General features: G+C 47.7%; 1 protein-coding gene across 1 annotated transcript in view; it reads right to left on the reverse strand.

Moving 5' to 3' along the window:
• Positions 1 to 9,523, reverse strand: part of LMX1A (LIM homeobox transcription factor 1 alpha) — a 148,176-nt gene extending 138,653 nt beyond the window's left edge. Inside the window, exons 1-2 of the mRNA XM_007191073.1 lie at positions 9,448 to 9,523; positions 7,015 to 7,201 (exon numbers count right to left, since the gene is read on the reverse strand). Coding sequence (XP_007191135.1) covers positions 7,015 to 7,201; positions 9,448 to 9,523 — 263 coding nt within the window. The remainder of the gene's footprint in view (positions 1 to 7,014; positions 7,202 to 9,447) is intronic.
• Positions 9,524 to 10,473: the final 950 nt, after the last annotated feature.

Here is a 10,473-nt window from a genome sequence, read left to right on the forward strand (position 1 = left end):
TCTATCAGGGTAGAAAGCCACTGGAGGCCTAGAGAGTCAGAAAAGCCAGACATATTTACTGTTATCCAAAAATAGGATCCCCCAACTGGAATCTTGAAAGGCTAGAAGAGACCAAACTCTTTCATGTGACTTCAGTTAAGGACTAGGAGAAGCACAGCCCATTTTGTATTTTTAGTTGTTATGACATTATGGTGCAATAATGGGGATTCTGGCAAGGGTTCCATTAAATTCTAGCGAACCCGAGCATGGCAGCCAGGTGACAAGCTCTACAGATGATCTGGTTGCCTTGGGTCGCAACTGAAAAGTACAGCACGGAGGTAGGTTTTAAAAATCCTCTTTTAACTGCCCAGATGGGGCTATTTGCAATGGGACCAAGTCTACCAGAAGGTAGGAAACCAATGTTGGGCCACAGTTTTATTCCTCTGATAATGTCTTCACTAATACTTCACTGTTTCTGCTGCATTCCAATTGCATCTGCTGTCTAATGCCAAAAGAAACTTAATCCCTGTCCTAAGTCTCATTTTATTTATTTTCAGTAGTGTGAAAACAAACATGCAGCAAGATTATAGTGTTTACACCTCCTTTTTAGCTGATATAGCTCTAATCCTCCTGCTAATTAATGCCAGGGCCACAGCTATTTTATTAATTTCATCTTGGTTAAAAATATAGAGACAGATAATTGTGCTTGACTAAAATAACAATTTGACATTTGGAAGGTGTTTGCTTCATTTCAGCAAGACAGTTGGCTGGGTTTCATTTAATATACGACAAAGAGACACAAAGCTGCAGCTGACATTGGTCAATGATAACATAACTAATTCTAATTGTGATAAATTGACTAAACTGTCCCACATCGCACTAGTCAAGGAGACGAAGGAGAAAATGTAAATCGTGAGGCGTACCAAGTTTCTCTGTGGGTTCCAGAAAACAGGCACAAAGGAGAAAAGGGCCTCTTTTCTCCAGAACCTTTTCTACATTTTGTTCCTAAAATTACCAACTTCCCCAAACTGAATCTGAAAAGGCTGCTGGTAACGCTGATCTACACATTGCTAAGAAACTTTCAGAAAAACATACAGGGCATTCATTCCTAGGGGGAAGCCTCAGGCATGCTGGAAACTGGACAGGACTCTCCCACATAGGACCCTTTCTGCTTCTGTGCAGGGTGGGGTGAGGGGTGGCACTGCCCACCCCATACAGCCCCCAATCCTCCATACCCCACCCTGCAAGTGGCTTACCAAGAACTCCCATCCGAAGATATGGGCATTTAAATTTCCATGTTAGAAAGGTATAAACAAAAAAATTGCAAAGCATTAAAGTAAAGCTAAGATTTCATAGTTAAGGCGGAAATTACTTTTAAACCTTTCTATGGTGGATGTGATTGCACTTCTTCCCCCATAGTTCATTTCCCAGTATTGTACAACTATATTTAACAATCAAATTAACGTGATTCAATATGGGTTACTTCGATCTTGATATAAAGCAACAATGACATTTTGTATATCAATTTACTCTAAGAAGCTTTAATAAATTTCCGGCAATATAATGAGTATTTTAAATCCTTGTCTATTTTCTCACTTCCAAACAGTAGGACCCAAATAATTTCTTTGACCATAAAAATTAATTAGCTGATAATTTAATGAATGGAATTGTTCTCATTAGAGAAACAGTACCTACTCATTAATTCCAAAAAACCTTCCCAGAATTAAAAAACAACAATAAAGAGGGCTCTCTAAAATTAGTAACAGTATTTTAGGTCACACAAAAGTTATAAATAAGAAAAATGAAACTAAAAAGCAAGACAAACAATGAACCATCAGAAAAGCTCTTGTCACTGAAATCTGAACAGCAAAAGCAACTCCTTAGCCAGGTAGATGACAAAATCCCAGAACTCTACAATATGTAAAACTGGATAAATAACTTTTTTAATGTGCTCCATTTATGTTAAGGATCAAAAGAATCCCACAAGTCTACTCTGAAAGGCAACGTTCATATCTAATCCCCAGAATACTATTAATATCCACTCCTGCTCTCTAATTTTATTTCAACATTTTAAGTCTGAGATTCAGAAAGTCCTACACTACCAAACGTAAAATAGATAGCTAGTGGGAAGCAACCACATAGCACAGGGAGATCAGCTCTGTGCTTTGTGACCACGTAGAGGGGTGGGATAGGGAGGGTGGGAGGGAGGGAGATGCAAGAGGGAAGAGATATGGGAACCTATGTATATGTATAACTGATTCACTTTGTTATAAAGCAGAAACTAACACACCATTGTAAAGCAATTATACTCCAATAAAGATGTTAAAAAAAAAAAAAAAGAAAGTCCTACCTATGGATCAATACATATAAAAAGAGAAAACACCTCTGAACAAGGAGTGTTTCCAATCACCCTCTAAATAAAAAAAGAGATAAGTCAGCCTGCACAAACACAGCCACAGCCCATGGACGGTGCTTATCCCAAGCTAAGCCCCCCTGCAGTTTAATGCAGACATCAATTTATTACCTAGCTGTGTTTGATTTTTATATTTCTAAATTTTATTACGCCAGGAGTGAGGCCAACAAAAGATAGAGTAAAAATCTAACAACTGCCTCTGTAATTTCATCTGTGGGCTTCTTTTATGAGGAGCTGATGCCCAATTTTGATCTCCAAGTAATGTCACAGTAATAAAACCAAACTAACCCTCCTCCCTACACACACAGGCTACACTACCTTGATAAAATGCAGTATTAGTTCATTACTGATCCTAAAAGAAATCATTACCTCAGCCATTTTCTCCTCGGGGCTGCCAATCAGCAGGTCGAAAGAAAAATACAGAGAAAGCTCTAAGTGAGGGATATGTACTTTGGTTCACTGGAGTCCCTTTCTTCAGAAAAACTGGTCTGCTCCAAAAGAAAGGGGAGAAAACATGGACTGGCCCTCTGAGAGAAGGTTTCCCAAGGCCTGCACTTTGCTGACATGTGGGGAGTTATGATGTTATAAGAGCAGCCCTGATGACAGCAGTACTATCCCACACTGCTCCTAGGATGTCCAGAACAATCTAAGGGGTAATGATAAACTTCATATGTGAGGGGAGAGGGCCCCGCCTGACACACAGAGCCGCCAGGCACATGAAAGAAACAATATAAACTTGATTTAAATGTGGGATCTCTTCCAGAAGGCTTAATTATCTATTGTATTACCACATTCCTGTTATTCAGCAGCCTCTTCTTTCTCCAACTTAAGTCCAACTACAGTATTTGTTTGGAACAAATTCAGGGAAAACTCCAAACTAACCAGATCCTAGAGGACTCAGTTAAATAGGGAACAACAGTTATGTAAGTAGAAGATCCCCAGGCTGGAAAACACTTTGGTTGTCTGCTAACTTTCGGGAACGCTGAAGACAGCTGAGTCCGACGTTTAAACACCCACACCTATAGCATCCTGATGTTTTATGTGACATGATGCCCCTTCATCAATTCTGTGCATGTACCATCCCACCGAACTAGTTATTTTTCTTTGACAGCACGTCACGGACAATAAAGGTCACCTCCAGTTCCTAATTTCTGGACATTCATAAATCAGTTTTCTGCACTCCAGCCTTAAATGCTTATTTGTTTTGGATGCTGAGGAGATAAATTATTCCTAAGAGTGTCACAGTGTATGAGACAAATATTTAACAAAATACCCTGAAGTCTTCAAATGAATGGCTGTACGTCTAAGACGTCACTGTCAATTCAATTCTTTAAAATTAGACAAATATGGTGTTTGACATCAAGAAGGTGTAACAACTAGTTGACAGAGTAGAATTTTCACTTTTTAACTGGCTGCCTGACACCATGAATAGGCAGCTAATAATTCAAATGCAACAGTGCTCAATGGCCAGAAATGCACATACAAATGGCTAAATAGGATAAGCCCACTTTGTTAATATTATGTTTATGAACTTCACTGAAGACTGTACATTAGCTACATGTTCTTTTATTTTGATGTGTAAAAACAGCATTTGAACTCCATGAATTTTGGAGACAAGGGCACTGCCTGAATATTCATTTTCGATGAACTGTTCCATAATTTACCACCACCATTGTCCTATCACTTTAACTTCCATCTTAATTTCCTTTCCACTTGCCTTGGCTGGGCCTCAAATTTTTAAAAAGATCCAAAGAAAAAAAGCAAAAATTATTTTTACAAATGTATTTGTTAAAGAGGAAATGTGCTCTCTGTGACTGTCTCATGACTGTTATCTAAAATTGAATTGCATCCTCCTGGAGGATAAATTTCTGGTCATTCCAGACAGCTTCTATTCAATACTTAGTCCTGCAGTCTCAGTAGAGGTTTTCAAGAAATACTCAACAGTTAGGATAATATAGATGGAAAAAGTGCTAGGCTATAAGCCTCCTGAAGGCAGGCTCCGAGACTTTTTCTCAGTATCCTCCTATCCCCTAGCCTAGTGCCTTGCCTGTAGAAGCTCAAAGAGCTTGTTGAATAAAGGAATTTGTCTTGAGCCTAATTTTAAAACAAACAAACAAACAAACCACCCTTTCTTCTCTTATAGCAACTACCACGCAGATGAATGCCATTAAGATTATTAAATATTTTACAGCCCTGCTTGGTTAAAGAAGAACGGGATTGGGATGGGGAACAGAGGAGAGAAAAACGGAATAAAATTAATCTGAAAAAACAGTGGAGGCTCTGGGCACAGACAAGTGCTGATAGTGAACTAAAGAGACAAGCAACTCCATTTTGGCCATCTGTGCTTCCAAAATATATGTTAAAATCAACATTAAAAACCCTCACTGTAGCATCAACACCTCTCCAAACAATGTAGCTCACACTACTCTGTAAAATCTTCTTGGTTCTGGCCAACAGCTGGCAAGTTGATCCCTGCAATTTTCCCTTTGCAGAAATAGCTTTGTGTGGGGAGAACTGACCCTAGTGGGCTAATAAGCCCAAACCGCTCCAAACCTGGGAGGCTGAAATGGAGGGGACATTGTTGTGTTAAGTACTTTACAACAACTGTTTCTTCTCCTCTTGACACAGCCTGACTTCCTTAAAGAAGATTTGACTTGCCAGACAGCTGTGTTGACCCTTAAGCCTTCTTTGATTCATGATTTTTTTTTTCACAAACAATAGAAATTCACCACCCAAATCCTTTCCTAAGCTCCCATACTTTTGAATTTGCTAGTGTTGTGCCTGAAGGATGTGGACATTTTGGTAATCTATAAGCACAAAGATAAAGATTGGGACTACACAATCCCAAAACCTTCAGATGAAAAGCAACAGGGGAAAAAAAAAAAAAAAAAAAAGAAAAAAAAAGAGCAATCAACCAGAAGCTTTATCCAAAGGTGGTACTTGAGGTTGTGTGCACAAAATCTGCTTAATTACCTAAAAACAGCACTTTTCGCTCAGACACTAGAGTACTAAACAATCAAGAACAGATATAACCACATCTTCTTTTTTAAAAAATTGAAACCGTAATCACCACTTTGGGTAATGGTGATGCATTTTCACTTCTTTATATATTTCTGTATTGCCCAACTCATCCAAAATCAAACACCTATTTTTTTGTGTGCTGAGAAATGTAAAATTATCTTTTCAAAACAAAACGAAATGCCCAGTACTCTATCCACATGGGGGTAAAATTCAAGCTTGCTATAGCAAAGGCGCGTGAGCAGCAGAAAGAATTTTTTTGTGTGTGGTCACTGCATCTGATTGCTTTGTCAGTCTGTAGGAAACCTCAGAGCCCAGGCAAATCAGAAAAGAAGATATTTCTGTTCTCTCTCAGAGCTTTTTGTTACATTGAGACTTCTCCTGGACACCTCCTTTCATGGTGTGTTTTTAATAACATGATAGGAACTGCTTTTCAGGAACACTAACCCTCCCTTGATTATCCTCATATAGTGCTGTCCCTTTCATTCACCAGTGACAAATGCAGAATTTTCCTGCCCGTGCCCCGAGGGCACTCCGTCACTTATCCAGTCCTCGGGTACAAAAACAGAGGCCCCCGTTTCAGCCACGTTTCTTTGCTTCAATACCCCGCACAGCTCGGGTAAGTCAGTGTCCCTGTTATTGAGCTATTTTGACCAGGAAAGGCAGTCCCCCCCCACCCCCCCAAGCCTACCCCCGCTTAGGTCTACTAAGCAACTCAGGGCCTGCCTGGCCGGAACCAGGAAATCCTTCAAACTCCCACTCCCCAGCCTCATCCAGGCTTCAGACATTATGGAGATCTAGAATCGAAATAACCCACTTTCTTAAATACCTGTCTCCTAGTTCTCCTCAAAACATACCAGAACGTTTGCGTCGATGGGAGGGAACTGAACCTGCGGCGTGGCAGAAACACATATCCAGATGGGAATTAGGGAGGAGGTGGAGGATGGAGGGCCTGGCCTAACTGCTCCCATGGCCCGAGGGTTCTGCAGACAACGGGGAAGGGGCTGGGGAGAGTACAGTGAGAGAAAAAGCAAAAGGGGTGTGCGCTGCCGCGGAGCTCAGAGGGGCAGCAGCGGTGTTTCCGAGCCCAATCTGTCGGGGACCCCAGTGGACAAAGCCAAGCGAGGTAGGAGCACAGGGGACCCAAGCTATGGAATCAAGACCACCTCAGCTCTGCGCATAAGCGCGTGGGTGGCGCAGACAGGTGGGTAAGGTGGAGCGGGAGCCGGCGAGCAGAGGTGGGCCCCTGACCGCCCCCAAGGGCACCCCCGTGAAGCAGGGAGGGGAGAAACAAGATTGGTGGGGTGGGAGTACCCACAAAGGAGTGTCCTCGGGGAATGGCCAGGTCGGGAAAACTGGGCGAGCAGACCACAGCGGGAGCCATCCCTTGCGCTTCTGCGGGGCCTGGGCCGTGGTTGCGTGCACCGGCGCAGTCCTCTGCCGCCCTGGGGAGCGTAGAGGATGCGGGTGAATGGGCACCTGCGCATCTGGGCACTCGGGTGCATCTTGCTCCTTCCAGAAGCATATGAGGGGTAAAGAAGGACAAAGTCTCCCTCGCCCGCTGATCCAGTGTGTGGGACACGCTCCGAGGCGCGGGCACTTACTTCTCGTAGTCATACTTGCAGTAGAGCTTCTTGTCCCGGTAGAAGCAGGTGGTCTCCAGGGGCTCTTTGCAGGAGGTACACTGCACGCACTGCTCATGCCAGAAGCTGTCGTTGAGCCGCAGCAGAAACCTGTCCGAGATGACCCGTTGACAGCCCTCGCAGACAGACTTGGGGCTCACCGCTCTGCCTACAGCAGCAACAGACGTCCGCCCGTGAGCCGAGCCGGCCCAGCATCCCGGCCAAACCCGGCCCGGACCAGCTACGGATCACTCCACACCCACCTATTTACCCCCGTGTCTTCCCACCCTGGGAAGCCCCCTGCTAAACATCCAAGCTGAGATTTGGAGAGCAGAGCAAAATCAAACCAAATGGCATTTCTAATAAACAGGGACTATGTGGAAAGGTTTCAGTTCTACCAGGGGAGGGGGCAGAAATCAATAAGTGGTCTTTAATTATCAAACCTACCCTGGTATGCGCGCAAACGTGCGCACATCCTGTAAAATCGGCCTGCAAATAAATGTGTGCTCCCAAGTTTATCACGTAATCACTAAATCACTCACTATGCTTGTCTCTATTGTCTATTATTAAAACTGTGAGTGTGTAAAAAGAATTTTCTACTTTGTTGTTTGGTTTTGTCTTTTGCTAAAACGCAATTCTGTTCTATTTTTTTAAAAGAAAACTTTACATTTTCTTTGCTTCCTAAAAAGTCCCGTGCGTGCAGAAAAATACTGTTCTCGCCCTAGGCAAGCTAAGTATTGTTCAAACCAATGAACCCCAAGCTGCTGGCTGGAGCGCAAATTACAGATGGGTTTTTTCATAATTAAGAAGCATCAAAATGGAGGGAAGGGAAAAAAAAAAATGGAAAGAAGCAGGACTCGGAGACGCCGCGGAGTGTCCGACCAGGATTCCGGGAATCAGGCGAGCTCAGCAGCCACGCGTGAGGGCGAAACCGCACCCAAACCGACTCAGCGCGAAAGGGACTCCTCTCCGTCCCAACCCTTGCACTTCTGTCAGTTTTGTCCCTTTAGTTTGCGGGTGCGGGGGGGCGGCTTTTTTTTTTTTTTGAGGGTGGTGGGATGCTCAGCCACCTTTGTCGCTTTGCCGGCACGTTTCACAGCTATTTAAAGAAGGCCTAGTCCCCCGGGTAACCATACCTTTGCGCGTGGTGTCCCAAAGGGCCTGACCCTTCCCAGTTCCCCTGCTACTCGGTCGCCTTCCCCTTAGGAGACGCAGCCACCGGCTCAGGAGCGGGGCCGGTCACCTTGGGGCTCAGGCAGGGAGGACTAGAAGTAGCGAGATCTTTAAAATGTTCCCTATTCTTTCTGCCCTTTCTCGGCGTCTAGGGCCACGACCCGGGCGCAGAGAGCGGACGTGGGCCGGGCAGGGAGTACCGGGCGAGCCGCGACGCCCGCTGAACGCAAGAAGTTCGAGCGCGCCCTGCGCCAGGTCTGGGCCAGCTCTGACGCCCTGGATCTTCCGAGGCTGTGTGGAGTCGGTAAGTTTCCGAAAAGGCGGTTGAAAAGGGGGAACGCGGTGCACGCGATTTCGTTTCATCTGGGGAGCTGGGGGGGATTCCTCCCTCAGTCTGGTTTCGCTAGCCGAACAGGCTCATGTTCCGCCTCCGCCCCGCTCTAGCGGTTCCGAGTCAGGGAAAGAGGCAAGAGGTTTAACTGACAAAACGAAAACCCCTCCCGCTAAAAAAAAAAAATTAAAACACCCATTCACCAAACTTGAAAAGCATCGAGGGCGGGGTGCGGGGTGGAGGGTGGGAATCCCTGGCCTCAGCTCGGTTAGACCCGCGTGTGGGTCGAGGCCCTGGGCTCGCCGCTCCTCCGTGGTCGCTGCGAAGAGATTGGGGAGACCCGGGAGGGAGGGCGACACGCCGGACCCGAGATCCGGCTCCAGTTAATTAAAGCCGAGGCAAGGGCCCTGCCGCGCGGGCTAATCCCCGCGCTGCGCTGCCCACCGGCCCGGAAAAGCCTCTCCGCGGTGCTTGAGGCTGAGATTGGGGCTGGAGTTGGTTGGAGGCGAGAAGCCGCCTCGAACTTGGGTGCTCCGTGACTGGGGTTTGTGTGCTCGTCCCTAAGCCTCGGAGAAGACGGCGGCATTTATGAGACGTCGATCAGCTCTGTGATTAAAAATCCAGTCCTGGGTATTTTTAATCATTTGCCACTCAAACGCCTGCAAGCAATCTCGCCCGCCCCTCGCGGCTCTGGGGAGTTCGGTGCCCGATGCGTGAGGCCTGGGGTGGCTTGTCGGTTAAGGGTAGGAAGGACCCACAGAGACTGACGGCTAGACAGTGAGTGGGCTCAACTGAGTGCGTGAAGCGGGCCGCTAGCTCCCCTATTGCCGACCGGGTCCAAGGAAGCTGGGCTCCAGAGCTGGGGCCTGGCGGAAAGACGGTGCGCCCAGGCGCATGGCCTGAATACTCACCCAGCAGCGAGGAGAAGGAGGCCGACGTCTCAATGGCGCTTTGGAAGTTCTCCTCCATCTTCAGGCCGTCCAGCATGTTCGGGCCGGGCCGGGAGGACCTGTAGAGGAGAGGAGACGACGCTTTAGGCGTCTGTGCCCTCTGGGACGCGGCGCCCGAAGCCGCCGCACTCTTGGGAAAAGACGGAGGGAGTGTCCAGGGTGACCAGAATGAGCTGGGAGGGTAGAGTCCAGCCAAGAGAAATGTGGGGTGGGAGGAGAGAAACGAGTCACAGCGAACTGCTCTGACTGATCTGATTTCACTCGAAGTCAACGCGTTAAGTACTTAGGCCTCCGCCCCCCAACTGCGTTTCTCCTTCCCCTGCCCCCCAACCCCCTCCACCCGGTCCCCAGCCCAGGTTTCCCATCCCGAGTCCGACTCCGCCCCAACCTATACTAGTGGGGGCCCGAGGGACGCCTCTGCAGGAACCCAACTACTGGGGTAAGATGGAGATTAAAAAGAGTGGGTGCTTTCCCTCGCGGGGCCCGGCCCAGGCACGCGGAACTACGAGGTCTATAGCCCGTGCCCAGACCGGCCGTGTTGCGTCCCTCACCTGCCCCGGCCGAGGAGGGGCAGAGTAAGCGACCCGGAGAGCGTCCCGCCAGCTCCCGGACTCAGGGCACTGGGATCTGCTGGGGGCGCGCAGGAGCGGGCGTGCTGGGCGCGCGGGGAGGTCCTCCCGCCGGTCGGCCGGTGCCGGGAATGTCTGCAGGAGCAAAGAAGTCGCCTCGGGGAGGAGCCGCGGCTGGCCCTGCTCACTCTTGGATGCATTTCAAATCAACTTTCAGAAACACGCCCGCCCGAGCTGGAGCCTAGGAACAGGCAGCCTTCCTTACCTGATGGGTGAGCTCGCTCCCGGTGGCAGGAGCCGAATGAAGTTGCCGAGCGCCGCGGGAAGCTTCGGCCGGGGGAGGCGTAGGCCCTCGAGGCTGCAGCCAGAGCGGCCGCCCCCGGCTCCGGCGCGCCCGGGAGGGAGCCGGGGCGAGCGC

The sequence above is a fragment of the Balaenoptera acutorostrata genome, chromosome 1, assembly GCF_949987535.1.
Source record: "Balaenoptera acutorostrata chromosome 1, mBalAcu1.1, whole genome shotgun sequence".
In the NCBI taxonomy this organism is placed as follows: Eukaryota; Metazoa; Chordata; class Mammalia; order Artiodactyla; family Balaenopteridae; genus Balaenoptera; species Balaenoptera acutorostrata.